At 40.9% G+C, this 14,101-nt stretch overlaps 3 protein-coding genes across 6 annotated transcripts in view; 1 reads left to right on the plus strand and 2 right to left on the minus strand.

Annotated features, from left to right (window-relative positions):
• Positions 1-754, minus strand: part of STARD9 (StAR related lipid transfer domain containing 9) — a 106,131-nt gene extending 105,377 nt beyond the window's left edge. For both annotated transcript variants that reach the window (XM_048064883.2, XM_048064887.2), the window contains exon 1: positions 622-754. In XM_048064883.2, coding sequence (XP_047920840.2) covers positions 622-668 — 47 coding nt within the window. In that variant the 5' untranslated portion in view covers positions 669-754. The remainder of the gene's footprint in view (positions 1-621) is intronic.
• A 2,151-nt stretch (positions 755-2,905) lies between these two features.
• On the minus strand, positions 2,906-7,306 carry HAUS2 (HAUS augmin like complex subunit 2). Its single transcript, XM_048065131.2, has 6 exons — positions 7,002-7,306; positions 6,648-6,740; positions 5,217-5,286; positions 4,247-4,379; positions 3,561-3,669; positions 2,906-3,448 (listed from the first exon to the last, which is right to left on the minus strand). Exons 1-6 carry the CDS (start codon positions 7,257-7,259, stop codon positions 3,299-3,301), a joined length of 813 nt encoding a protein of 270 aa, XP_047921088.2. The 5' UTR covers positions 7,260-7,306; the 3' UTR covers positions 2,906-3,298.
• A 5-nt stretch (positions 7,307-7,311) lies between these two features.
• On the plus strand, positions 7,312-12,678 carry LRRC57 (leucine rich repeat containing 57). 3 transcript variants are annotated; one of them, XM_048065167.2, is made up of 6 exons: positions 7,312-7,462; positions 8,052-8,230; positions 8,935-9,070; positions 10,169-10,437; positions 10,916-11,101; positions 11,703-12,596. In XM_048065167.2, exons 2-6 carry the CDS (start codon positions 8,147-8,149, stop codon positions 11,742-11,744), a joined length of 717 nt encoding a protein of 238 aa, XP_047921124.1. In that variant the 5' UTR covers positions 7,312-7,462; positions 8,052-8,146; the 3' UTR covers positions 11,745-12,596. The 3 variants fall into 3 exon arrangements, with proteins under 3 accessions (XP_047921124.1, XP_047921123.1, XP_013047479.1); XM_048065166.2 differs by having other exon boundaries at positions 8,066-8,230; XM_013192025.3 differs by lacking the exons at positions 7,312-7,462; positions 8,052-8,230 and adding an exon at positions 9,162-9,287 and having other exon boundaries at positions 11,703-12,678.
• Positions 12,679-14,101: the final 1,423 nt, after the last annotated feature.

Raw genomic sequence — 14,101 nt, forward strand, 5'->3', positions numbered from 1 at the left:
TTATCACACAAGGCAGTGAAGTCAGAAGGCAACGTGGGACTCACACTAACCAGAAGGCAGCCTCCAATCTCTGCGACAGCCCTCTGAGCAGTTCTGCCCGGAGCGCTACAGCATTCCTCTGACAGGAGGCGTAAATTACTAGCCACTAAAATCTGCTTTTCCTTCCTTTTCCTCCCCGAACTTCCACAGCCTGCAGCAGGGTTTCAACCACACGTTAGATCCAGAGCCCACAAGCGCGCTGTGCTGCGGCACCTTCTTGTTTGGGGGAGTTGTCCTCAAGCCATATTGCCTGCCTGCCGCCCTTCCTATTGGAGACGAGCAGCCGGGGAGGGAGCGGAGCAGCGCCGAGCGCCAGTGGGAATGTCCGGCTCTGGAAAATCCAGCAACAACGGAGGGGGAAGAGAAGCCTCCCTCACGCTGGATGACAACTGTCCCATCTGGGGGAGCCCGGGAGGAGGAAAGCCTCGGGGTTCCTAAGCAAGCCTCCCGAGCCACTGGGCGCGCCGGAGGGACGACCCCAGCCCCGCTCCCCCTTCCCCGTCCCGAGCACGGCGCTGCCCGGCCCGGCCCCGCCTCGCACCCCAGCTTGTCACGGAGCCTCCCCGCGGCGCCCCCACGCACCTTTTGCTCAACGGCCGGACCCGCACAGCCACCTTGACGTTGGCCATGGCTCGCCTCAAGCCCGGCCGCCCGCGCCCCGGCCCCGCATCGCGCCCCCCGCTCCGCGCCCCGGGGCGGAGCCGCCCGACCCCGCCTCGCCTCGCCCCCGGGGCGGGCCCGGCCCGAGCACAGGCCTGGGCCCGCTGCCCTCACACCGCCCTCACCGGATTTGGCGAGCGGAGTGGTGGCAATAGCTAGCCCTCCTGCAGATTTGAAACCTCCAAAGATGAATTTAAAGCAATTTTAGTCTATTGCCTTGACAAAGGTTTTACACTTAATATTAAACCCACCAAAACTTGAACAATTTGCGTTTAGAATATTGTCTCTGTCAAATACCAACATGACTGAGGAGAGGTGAGAGCAAGTAGCATTTGTCAGCCACAAACAGGATACCAGGCCTATTACAGGATTTCTGACTGGCAAAACAAAACAAAAGTTGTTAATTTTATTGCACTTGCTTCTGGTTTGGGTATTTCTAAATACTAGAAATTGGGCAGTATCTGAACACTCAACTACAGTACTTTCACAGCAGATAGGTTCACGTTATAAAGCAATCTATGCTTACATTCCCTTTCAATTACACTATTTATATATACTTTAAGTATAGACGTCCCCCTGAGGTGACTTGACTTAAGCTCCAGAAACATGGAATCTAAATGAAAGATACCACAATACAGAAACCTTCCAGAGTGAAGGTATACAATGAATCCTTCAGACTTGCTTTTCCCAATTCATGACCCACCACAGAGATGTTAAAATAAATACTACAAGCTGTGAACCACCGTCTGATTCAATAGATTTAGCCCTTCAGTCATACTAAAGAAAGAATCAGTACGTCAATGACAAATTGCATTCACTAAACCCTACCATTTCCACAGACAAGTCTCCAATACTGGAGTAAAACAAGAAAATATGCTTCGCTCTTTGGATATGGCAAAAGTACAAATTCATCTTCATTTCAAGGAATTATAATGAATAACCTAACTAGAAATGTTCTCATCCTATCTCTCTGAGCCTTAGATTACAATATCTTTAGTTTACCTGACTGACCTAAAGCATCACTGTAAGACAATTTGAGAGAGAGATTAAACCAGCAATATAGACAACGAACCATAATTCCAGAAGTCTGGATTCTGTTTCTTCCAGTCTCACAGAATGTAAAAATCACAGCTTCTCTGCAGTTGCATAAAAAGACCATCATTTTCAAAGTATGAAATGAACCATGGGGGACCTCGGGCTCAAATCCCACAATGGGATCCGATTAAAGCTTACAGGACTCAAACTCCAGTTTATATGCTCAGATCCTCCTATCTCTTGACATTCTGCTTGACTTAATCCAAGTAATTTGTCTTTTTAACATTTCTTGGCAGCAGAAGAGAGGAAAATCTGCACAGGAAAATCAGCTGCATTTGTATACTATATTAGAGAATTGTTAAGTTATACTCTTTGACATCATACCCTTCGGAATAATGTAGTCTAAAAAGATTAATAACAGAATTCTTGGAAATTTTCAAATATTTAATACTGAGTAGACCAATTACAAGTAACTCTGAACAGAAGGTGTTCAACATAGAACTAACTATTTTTTCCTTAATTTTACTTTGTTTTGATGCACCTCTCCTAAACTACGGTGAAATTTGTGTGGTATTGAGCCACCTAGTGGTTACTTTCAAAAAAATAAAGGACTCACTTTTAAAAATAGAAATCAAGTTGTAGCTAAAAAGAATTAAGATAACTGAGGATGCAGTAACAGAAGGGAATATATCTGCATGTTTGTTCCACTTCTTCAATATAAAACTGGGTGTTCACAAAAGACAACTGTCCTGGTTTATAGATGTCCTGGCAGTGACGTTTTACCAACACATCTTTTCAAGACATAAAAGCTACCGAGACTGTGAATTGGAACAGGCACAGTAGCTAAGTTGTCAGTCATACTTATGGAAAAAATTACATTCTAAGGAGATCACTGAATACAGGGCAAGCAATAGAAGAGGAGAGACTGAAGAATGTATTTATCACTATCATAGAAACATGGGTTACAAATTTGTAGAACTGCTAAACATCACCAAGTCCATTCCCTGCTTTCCCAATCAACCGTGTCATAGCTGTAATAAATTGTAACCTAAAACTAATATAATTCCTTGTTTGAACTATTAGGTTCCTATCTATAGTGCTTCCATAGCACTTAGAACCAGTCTTTGGTTTTTAAATGTGGGATTCCATAACAAAATGAAAACCAAGAAACTTGGTTCTTAAAATCTAGTGCTTTTATTGAAGTTTTATAGGTACATACAAAATACAGTGTATTATCAAAATACTTACAAAAATGAATAGACACATTATAGCAAACACATGAGAAATATCAAAACAAAATTGCACTGAAGATACAGGCTCCGAGGGAATCCTGCCCAACTATTTCAAAAAATAACTCCCTAACAGTCTTTTCAGTAGTCTGCCTTCCTATGAGCTACTGCTCAAAGTTGGAGAACGGATAATCATTGAACTAGAATGTCAGAACATAAATAGAACTACTTACAAAGTCCCTGTTGTATTAAGGCACAACTACGTTGTAGTTTTAACAGGCTTAAATTGCAGTTCTTCGAATAGCCATCCTATATAAGGAAAAAAAAACGATGTGCTAGGTTAAAGATAAGCCAAAGTCCAATTCAGCAGTATTGCAGACGCCATCAGAATACGTTTCTTTTTGCAGTTCCCTCCATTTCAATATTTGCTCTGTCAGCTCCTCCAAGTCTGTCACCAGCACCTCTGTTTTTGTCAAAGCAATGTCCTGAAGAAGAGAATTAGACTTCATCTCTATAACCTGTCAAGCTAGCAGGAAACAAAAACAATCTAAGCAACCCAACAGCATTGAGAAGCTTTTTTTTTTTTTTGCTACTCACCATGTTCTTCATGACAGTTGGTATCTGAGGGATACTTTTCGCACTTTGCAAATGACTTTCAAGCTTCTCAACGAAAGACACAGCCTCAGTCAACAACTCTACTACGTACCTGTAGCCAAGAATGAGCTCAGAAGTTGTGCAAACAATGCAGGATCTAATACTTTCAAGCATTCCTTTCTTTCCCACTATGGGTTTCCTTAGTCCTCTTCTCCATTTTTATATGAGTTCCTAGTCACGTAATTAATTTCTGTGCAATTACAATTCTTTTATGGCTCTCAACAACAAGTAAGGCAGGAGTTACTGAAGTGCATACTTCTGTAACTAGACTAGATTTTTAGACCATGAGGAGAAACGCTATTTTTTAAACATTTACTACCTATCTCTGGGAATCATCCACACACTTATTCTGAGCAAGTCATAGTGGAAAGAAGACACCAAAAGCTACAGTAGTGATTCCTACCTATGGAGAAGCGAAAGGAATCAAGAATTTAACACATCCATTTAAAAAGATACATAATCAATTGTGTAGTCTTCAGAAAGTAAGACCAATCAACTAAGCAAATATTCATTAAAAAATTACATTCACAGAGAAGTGAATGAAAGCATCTGATTTTTTCTAAAATATAATTAGCTCAAATTAATTTGGACTCACTCAAACAAAGAACCATTACTTTTTATATGCTTACTTGTGATATTCAGCCTTAACAGGAAGGTTCTCTTGACATATAGGCTTCAACAGCCTCTTCCTAAGTTTCTTCTTCTCTTTCAGTACTGCTTCCAAGTGTCTGTTCATATCTTGCAATATCTGGCATTTTTTGTCTATAAAATAAAATTGCAAAGTTGAAGCTATTATCCTGCTAGAACAAGAACAAAGTTTCTTCTTTAGAAAGGAAGAAAAAAATCTGCTCTATCACTCAGGATAGTGTACACTCAAGATTGATATCATTAGTCAGAATGACTTGTGTTGGATACTATAGGACTTAACATCAACACGCACCTCAAAGAAAGTCATATATAGTTTTTAGAGATACAGCTTTGTTAATTGCCTTACATCATCTATAGTTCTAAGTAAACTGTCTTGAAGAGATCAAACCCACTTCTTAAAACTATGCCATAGGATTGAAATATTACAGTATACTTTACTAGCATAATGCAGTATTAGCAAACTAGAATCTTTAAGTATCCGTCAAGTCATAGGGGGAAAAGCAAGAAATACCAAGGAAATGAATCCATATGCTCCCCCAAAAATAAAATAAAACCAAGTAATTCTAGGGTCCACAGATGAAGTAGAAACGCATCAGGTTACTGGATAAGCAGTAAAGTATCACACACGCCAAAGGAAGCAACACAGATGACTGATGATCTCAATACTCCTGACGTTCCATTGAACTTGGGGAGCTGAGGGCAGACACAGACAGACACACACAGATTCTACTGCACGTCCTTCTGATTAAGTTCATATATTACACAAACATTCTTTTGGGGAAGGTTAATAATATATTTGCCACCTCTAACAAGCTACGCAGTGGGAACAGCTGCAGTAACTTCTAGAAGTGTGATGTACTTAGATGAAAAAAATCTGCTGAGGCAGTCATTTAAAATTAAAACTCTTGTGTTTCCCCTCTCCCCCCCCCCCATGGTACATAGAAAACTTACCTAAGTAAAAAGGGTGAACAATGTCTGCTGTCTCCCTCTCCAACTGCAGGATCTCAGTTTCCAGTTTCTTCTACAACAAGAATAAAAATCGAAATGAAAATGAATTTTTAATATACTTATCCAAATACTGCTGGCCCTCTTGGGGCAGGGAAAAGGTGAGGGAAGGAGAGGTAAGAAGGGGGACAGTGCACTTGTGAGAGAGTAGCCACGTGCGTAAGAGCATACTACTAATTTCCCTCAAGGTGTGTGGTTTTTTTTGTTGGTTAATAGGAAGAGACAGTTAAAAAACCAAAACTACACATACAAAAAAAATATTTTGGTGATTTATTGGGAACTTGTGCTGCAAGAGACAGATTCTGCAATTCATTCTTAAAACACAGATGCTCACATGTCCTACAAAGCAGTTTCATAGCCTATATCCTGCTAAAGAACCTCTCAAAGCTTAAGTCTCCTCCTTTTGGCAAACACTGTTTTGTGATATTAATTGTTTTAAGCTGAGGGGGAACGTCTCAGGTTAACCTCTTAGCTTTAATTCTTTTCAATGATAAATGAGCATAAGAGCAGCATGCTTACTCCTGTGGCTGAAAGCTGTGATCATTTTGGCTAGACAGGAGAAGATTGAAGGAAAGTACAGAACAGAATGACATAGTTTTTCAGGACACAGAAGCGTTGCTTCGCCTTCCTTAAGAGGAGACAAAAATTAACCTCTTTCACTGACAGCATATCAAACATTTGTCCAAAAAATAATTTTGTAAGTATAACCTTCCAACAAAGGCAGGGAAATATCCACCTCACTAGGAGCTGTAAACTATTCCTTCCTTCTGCTACAGGGTGATGCCTACTTACTCATTCTCCAAAAAATTAGACCAGTGAATTTGTTACACTTTCGCAGTAATGCTTTGTAGCTGCTGGAGCTTACACCATGTTGTTTAATAAATACATCTCACATATTAGTGAGCAAATGCTAAGAAAACATCAACATAAAATGCAAATCAACCATCCATTTCAGACAGTAGGAAATGACTGAGGTAACCAACAAAATGGTCCAGATGCCTAAAAAGAAAAACATTTTTTGAAATATAAGTGGACTATAAACTCTTATTTGTTCTTTAGTTTCTTTGAAAAGCTTCAGGTAACACTTCTGTCAAAGATGCAAACTACTACATCCTTCCGATTACACTGAAAACTTATTTAATCTTGTTATTCTTTGCTTTATGACAACTCAGTCCACTGGGAAAAAACTGCCAACTGTTTAACAGCTAAACTGTTAAAAACAAAACAGAAGAACAAGCCCGCCCCCCACACCAAAAAAAAAAAAAAAAAGCAAAACACAAACATGAAACAACGGCATATTTCAGTTTGCTGCCACATTGGGTGAAATGTATTAAGTATGAAGTGTTAAGAGTACGTTGACAGAAGTAAAGGCTGTACCTCATTGATTTCTGCCCGAATGTTCGCAATTTTTTCCCTCTCAGCGAATTTTGCAAAGCATGTGGTATTTTGACATACTGAATCCAATGTCTCCTGTGAAAGGAAGGCAACGAGGTCAGTCAGCAGCAAGAAGGCATCAGGTAAACTCTCAAGACTGGCACAGCAGCGCGGTTCAGCACTTCCTGCGTATCTGTTACTCCAAGCCACACAACCAGACCCATAAAAGATAAAATACAAGCTTGTAAACCCGAACAGCTGCTTTTAAGCTCTTCACGGACAAAACCGCCGCAGCAGAACGCCCCCCTTTATGCGGACAGAGGCGAGGGATTTGCTCCCGACAGCCGGGCCCCGCACCTGCCTCACGAAGCCCTCGGCCAAGCACTGTGCCAGCACGACCGCCGCCGCCGTGGGCCCCTCGGACTCCCAGGGGCTGGGGCCGGCCGCGGCGGCTCTCCGCGCCCTGGCGGCCCCCGCTGCCCCCCGCTCCCGCAGCCTCAGCGCGCTGCGCGCCCGCCCGGCCGCTCCGCGGGGCCTGGCGCCGGCGGCTCCTCCGCGGGGCCCGGGGCTGGCGGCCGCCGTTGCCGCGGAAACCAAGCCGCGACGTTCCGCCATGGCGGCCGCGCCGGAAGGGCGGCCGGATGCAGGAACAGGAGGCTTAGAGCTGCGGGCGGTCGCCATGCCGGGCGTGACGGCCCTGCTGACAGCGTTCCGGTTCCGGGGAGGCGGGGAGGAAGGGCGGCCGGTGCCGGGTTTCTGAGGGACCGGGGGAGGCGCGGCGGGGGTGGCTCCCTCCCTCTCTGCCTCCGCTGGGGTCGGTAGGTGCCGGTGCGGGGGCTCCCCGAGCCGCTCAGCGGCGGCGGGGCTTGGGGAGCTGGGGTCGGGGCGAGCGTCGCCGGGGAGCCCCGGGGAGCAGGCGGGGTGAGTCCGGGGGAGCGGGGGCTGCTGGCTCTGCCCCTGCTGATCCTCCGGCCTGAAGCTCCTTAAGCTCTGCTGGCGTGACAGGAGAGGGATGGCAGTAACTGCACGGAGAAGGAAGAGAAAGGAGTCGGGTCTCTGAGTGTTTCCGGGAAACTGAACGAAACTGTAGGATTAAAAGCAGCTCTGTCCTGGTAGATGCCACTGAAATCACGGAGAGTCTCCATAAACAACAGCCTTATATAACTGGGCCCCAAAAGAGCAGAAACGTGGGAACTATAAAGTTTTCCCCATAGTTTTAACCATATTTATTGCATTATTTCAATATGCAGACTGCAATAAAGAATGTGTCTTAAGCTGGGTAAATATTCTAAGATCCAAAATTTTAGAGAGATGAAAATGCAGCAGCAAAATGGTTCAGTGTATTGAGAAGCTTTTAGTGTTAAGACAGTACTCGTAAAATGACTTTTTACATTTGCTTTATAACAGAATTTCTATTGCAGTCCTCCAGCACAGAACAACAGAAAAACTGGCTGAAACTATCGCTCAGACAGGCTCTGTACGCTTGACAAAGAAGTGTGAGGATGGGAAATAGCGCATTAAAAGCCCACCTGGAAACAGCACAGAAAACTGGTGTGTTTCAGCTAACAGGAAAGGGGCTTACAGAGGTAATACAACTGTAATAGAATCCTGGCTGTTTGTTTGTATGATTGGCACTTCTGGAGGCGAATTCCCCCCTCGTTGTCATAATGCACTGCATACACGTGGTTCTCATAAATAGTGATAAATCATATTTTAAGATTTTTTTCTTTCTTTTTGGCAGAGAAGAATTTTGCTTGCATTGTCTCCTGATTGAGGCTTTGTCTCTCAGGACACTTGCATGCTTCTGATCGTATGCTTTAGAATGAATGCATGTTGAAGAAGTATTAGTTACAATGTTGTTGTGCTTTAAAAAAAGAAAGACTAGAAACTTGGTAGAAAATGTAAATTTTATAACCGTATTATTTTCTAGAAAGATACTCCACAATTTGTCATACTTAGATATTTGCACTGTATTTAACTGTAGTCATTAACAGTCTGTACTTCCTTCTCCTTTTTTAATTTAAATTCTTTGTATTAAAAGTACCCTTCCTAGATGTTAGACTGTCTCCTTTATATCTTTTTTCCTTCCCTGAGAAGAAAAAATATTTAAAAAAAAATACAGAGGAGAAATCTGTCGACTTAGTTGCACACTACAATGACTGGACATTGTGATACATATTACAGCATGTAATCTAGATATGTATTTCAGTTAAAATTTTAGACCTACATAACTTGAACATTTGAAGTTGTATCAAGTATTTAGATGATGTATCTTTTTTATTTCCCCTAGTTTCCTGAAGATCTGCAGAAGCTAACGAGCAACTTGAGGACAATAGATTTGTCAAACAACAAAATAGAGCTTTTGCCACCACTCATTGGAAAGTTTTCCTTTTTGAAGAGCCTTGTTCTAAACAACAACAAACTGAGTATGCCTGCTAATTATTATCTCCACAGATTTTTAAAGTAATATCTGACTTCTCTGATCAAAAACTAAATGTAATGATTTAACTCTCACAGGATGTAAATGGGAAGTTTAGTCACCTAAACTGAAATCTTTGGAATTCATGTACAGGAAAAAAAAAAAACATAAATTCTTCAAAACTAGTTGCCAGCTTAGTTGTATTATCGGTTTAACAATGACATGTAAGTACTTAAAACCATATGGTTTGTGTGCTGTGACTTGTCTGATCTGAAAGTTTAAGTGTCAGATGGTTTAGTATTTGCATAGAGAACAGGTTATTAAGATGGTTCGTAGAAAATGTTGGCCATTGAATGGTTGTTGCTGCTCCTCATGGACAAACATCAATGGAAGTTCAAAAATATTCAGGCAACTTTATGCTATGAGAGATGCTGTCTTTTGGATGAGAAATACATTTCTTACCTCTTTATGGAAAAATTAGGATGAGATGAAGAAGCTAACTGTTTTTATGTGGTCATTGTGTATTAATTGCCTTTTTGAAAAACAAATGTCATTTACAAATCTCTTTGTTTCCATAGTGCAGCTTAGGAGTGCTACAGGTGTGTGTAGACAGAATGAGGGATGGATGAACCCTAGGAGAGCTTACCTAGTGAGACTTATCTGATATGGTATGGATTGTTTGAGAACTTTTGAGTGAGTTGAGTAATACCTTTAAAGGGTTGCAGCAGACCTGAGGCTGTGAACTGTGTGGTATATCAAATGTCATAGAATACATTGGCAAAGTGGTTAGTAAAGGGTGTAGCTGATGGTGTAAAATCCTCTCAGAGTAGTGTTTTCAGCTAGTGGTTTGAAGGTCTACCTTGTTTGCAGATTATTTTTGAGATATTTATGCAAGACGTTTAGAAATCGTGTTGTCAATGGGCTTCTGTTTCTGTGTAGGGGATGTGTGCCTTCTGTGTAGGGATCTGTGCCTTCACTGGAAAATGTGGAGGAATCCTGTGGGAAATAATTGTTTTCCACGCAGAAGCTTATTTGACATAAATGGGTATGAAATTTTACTGTTCTTTGTTTAGGTCGTTCCCTTTGTTCTGTGATTTATTTCTAGCTGCTCTGCCTGAGGAGCTGTGTAAACTGAAAAAACTGGAAACACTGCATTTGAATGGCAATCACTTGAGGCAGCTACCAGCTGCGTTTGGACAACTTTCAGCTCTCAAAACCCTGAGTCTTTCTGGAAACCAGCTTCGGACTGTGCCAACGCAACTCTGTGGTCTTCGTCACTTGGATGTGGTAGATCTTTCCAAAAACCAGATCCAAAATGTACCTGACACTGTGGGAGAATTGCAGGCTATTGAACTCAATTTGAATCAGAACCAGGTCCGGTAACTGAGATAGCATGTGGATTTGGGACAGAGCTGTTTATATAATGTTCTGTGGTCATACTAAGTCTAAGCTGACATGATCAAAACTGTATAGCTGAAAGACATACCACTTTCACACTGTAGAAATGAGAGATCATAACTAGAATTTATGGTCTGAAACATCCAACTGCCTGATTTGACTAACTAATAAATACTGACTTTAATCATACAGAAAGTATTTGAACAGTTATTGAGTAGGAATCTGATAAACTGCCATGTAGATTGCCTGTCATCACAGAAAAATAGAAGGTTAGTTGGACGTTTTGACCGTTATTATTGCTTCTTACACACTGTTAAGTAGTTACTGTTAATATAATTTAGATTTACAGTAGGATAATTGTTCCATATTAGTCTGAAACACAGGTCACTTTAAGTAGTCATGGATAACTAACATTTTAATCCCATTTCACTTTTTCAAAATTTATTTCTACCAGATTTCCCAGATCTCAGTGCAGATCTCCCACTGTCCACGCCTCAAAGTCTTGCGTTTAGAGGAAAACTGCTTAGAACTCAGCATGCTTCCTCAAAGCATCCTCAGCGATTCCCAGATCTCACTGCTTGCAGTTGAAGGAAACCTCTTTGAAATCAAGAAACTCAGAGAACTGGAGGGTTATGACAAGGTTTGTATGATTTTTTTTTTTTTTAAAGAAACTTCTGGTGAACTCCTTACCCAGTACCTCCTCACAATTCTAAGACAGCTGTTACGTTGGTGAATGAAAGCATAAACAGTCTATTGGTATTGTCACGTGTATTGAATTCTTAACAGCTGAAAAGAATTTCAAGAACTTGTCAAATATTACCTTTCTTATAGGATTCGTGATCTCTGTTCTTTCATCAGCATCTTTTGAAGGGTAGCTGATGATGAGAGGTATGCTGAAGCAAGTCTTCACTTTGATGAGATGGAAAAGCAGGATTAAAAAAGGAGGCTGAGGCTTCCTGTCATACTGCAGTCTTAAGGGTTTAACATCAGTTTATCCTTAACACTTCAGATTTGACTTCTGCACCATATGGACTATTCTAGAGTACGAATCAGTTACAGCGAATGGCAGAAAGCTGTTGTTTTTGGTTTGTTTTTTTGTTTATAACACTAACATTGGCATCTATGAAATAAAGAATGCTTTAGATTCAGAGTGCTTTTGAGTCTGAAGGAGAAATTTAGCTGCTTTCAATAGTAATGAACCTTGTATTAATTTCTGACTTAGATTTTTTTTTCCTTTGTAGTACATGGAACGGTTTACAGCTACAAAGAAGAAGTTTGCGTGATCATTGTTCTGATCCTGTGTATCCCTGATAAGAAGAGTTAGTGACTGAGGCACCCGCTTCACAGACCTGAAGCAAGGCTGGTGAAGGAGATGATCAAAGTACTCCCCTGTAGCAGTCGTACAGTCTGTTAAGGCCATATTGAATAAACTGGAACTAGAGAACACGGGTACTGAACGGGTAAACCTGTCTAGGGGCCAGTTTTGATTTTGAGCCACTATAGCTTTTAACACAATACATGTTCTCCTTTGCCAGGGCTCATTCTTTAATAGAGAAAGGGAAAGAGCATTTCAAATTTGCCAGTTCCCCTTCATCAGGAAGCTGTGTGTTAAGCTATAAGAGTCATTTCTCCTGGAAATATTTTTCCATGCTAGTACATGGAAGTTTTGCTATCAAAGGAGATCTGAAAAGTTGTATATTTTGCAGTAAGCACTCTTCTACAGAGAAGAACTTCCACAAATAACGTTTTAGTTCTTAACCTCTACAAGTTTTTCTAATGAAGCACACAGTTATGGCTAAATTTTTATCAGCTGCTTCCAGTGAACCAATCATGGTTTGAGCATCCTTCGTAGACTTTCTTCCCATAAGCAGGAATTGCACTACAGTCCTATTCTGCTTGAGCTGCATCAAATAAAGATGAGGTTCACCTTCAATGTATTCAGTAAAATGTATATTGCTGGAAAATATAAAATCCTTGCACTGACTGTTTGTAAAAGTCTTAGCTGTCACCCTACTGCTGCTGCTGCCTTATTATCAAAAGCATTTAGAAAGACCTAAAAATGTATGCAGTTATTTAACTTATACTGAAGATGAAAATGTACTTGTTTATTTTAGTAAATTGTTTTCAAAAATTAATTTCAAGCTTATTTGGTGTAGCTGCTGCTGTTGTCACTTTAACCAATAGTACAAAGGTATCATTAAAAAACATCACTGTAGATACACGGTTCCATCAGCTGTTGGTAACAGTTGTACTTCAACTGCTTTGAGACTGCAGAGAAGTCAAGTATGTAAACACTGTGGTAGTAATTCAGTTAAGATGTACTGCATCCTCAAAACAGCAAAGTAGGAAGAACTGTACTAAGTGCTTTTCTTGGCAAAATAAACGTGGATGCATCTATTCCTAATGAGACTGTCTTACAGTCTCACTGAATATATTAACTAACATTCTACACCTAACCTTTCCCTTTCCTACACGAGGCAAGAAAGGCACTTATACAGTCAACTCCTTAAAGGTGCAAGTATAATCATTAAGTGTACTCACTGTGGTTGTTACCTGCAAACAGAAAGAAAACATTAAGAAAAACGAAGTGACCTCTGTGTCAATCTCTGTAACCATAATTATGATAAAGTGTTTATTTTATAAGATGCTCAGAAAAGTCTTACACAGTAATACTTATTATTAAAAAACATTTTACGGGACATCAGTTCAGTATTCAAAGGATGGCTGTAATCCATTCTTGAATAGCCTGTGGGTATGCAAAGATTGCAAGGGTAGGTTTGTAGAACTCCATAGTACGCAAGGACACAGATTTTATTTCTTACATTACTTTATTACAGATCAGTACAAATAGCCACTAGTACAGCAAGTATGTATTTATGATTAAGTACTTTATGCACACCTATATGTTATTTAAAGTGTTACGATATGGTGTAGCATTTGCCAAACTGCTTCCAGGACTGGGGGTAGCTAATAATAGACAAAGTTTCATTTTCTGAGATGACCTGCATTGTGGAGTCCAGAATCAGCCAGATGTTCCCAGCAAGGGTCCAGTCTGTCCTAGAGATCTCAAGCAGAAAAATTCTCCCAGGAGAGCTCTCAGAGAAGCCCCAATTTGTATAGACAATAAGTTACTTTTGGATTGTTAAGAGACATCACCATCTGCTCCTGCTACCTTTTATTTTCCTACCTGGAACCACCATGTTTATTTCCTCCTCGAACCAACTTTTGCTTCCCCAAACTTTATAAAAAAAGGTTTCCTAGATGAATTTCTACTGTTTCCAGGGGGACAGTTGTTGCAGTTTGTTTTTATGTTTCTCAAGGACATCTGAGGATGTCTCAGGCTCTCAGCTACCCAGCTGCATTTCAAAGATGCTCTGGGTTCCCAGGCTGGCAAATACCTTATATCAGTGTTGTCATTATAAACAGGTTGACAATCAACAGGTTGACAACAGCAGGGAGCCAGTTTTACTTAAGAAATTCCCATTCCAGGTGCTATTCTATAGAAAAAAAATAGTAGCTTCCAGTCAGAAGTAGCTGACAGCAGGATGATGTTTACTAGGCTACTTTGTTTTGCAAGACATAACTAGGGGAATGTTTCAAGAACACTCCATGTATGTCAGCATAACTGCAGGGCCTTGTA

Source organism: Anser cygnoides, chromosome 5, assembly GCF_040182565.1.
Source record: "Anser cygnoides isolate HZ-2024a breed goose chromosome 5, Taihu_goose_T2T_genome, whole genome shotgun sequence".
Classification (NCBI taxonomy): Eukaryota; Metazoa; Chordata; class Aves; order Anseriformes; family Anatidae; genus Anser; species Anser cygnoides.

Excerpts from the sequence above, each read along its gene's own strand:
- HAUS2 (XM_048065131.2), bottom strand. The coding sequence starts at position 7,259 with ATGGCGGAACGTCGCGGCTTGGTTTCCGCGGCAACGGCGGCCGCCAGC. Across the intron at positions 4,380-5,216 it reads TGTTCACCCTTTTTACTTAG|ACAAAAAATGCCAGATATTG; the intron begins GTAAGTTTTCTA and ends TTTATTTTATAG. Across the intron at positions 3,670-4,246 it reads GTTAAGGCTGAATATCACAA|GTACGTAGTAGAGTTGTTGA; the intron begins GTAAGCATATAA and ends TCTTGGCTACAG.
- LRRC57 (XM_048065167.2), top strand. The coding sequence starts at position 8,147 with ATGGGAAATAGCGCATTAAAAGCCCACCTGGAAACAGCACAGAAAACT. Across the intron at positions 10,438-10,915 it reads TCAATTTGAATCAGAACCAG|ATTTCCCAGATCTCAGTGCA; the intron begins GTCCGGTAACTG and ends TATTTCTACCAG. Across the intron at positions 11,102-11,702 it reads AACTGGAGGGTTATGACAAG|TACATGGAACGGTTTACAGC; the intron begins GTTTGTATGATT and ends TTTCCTTTGTAG.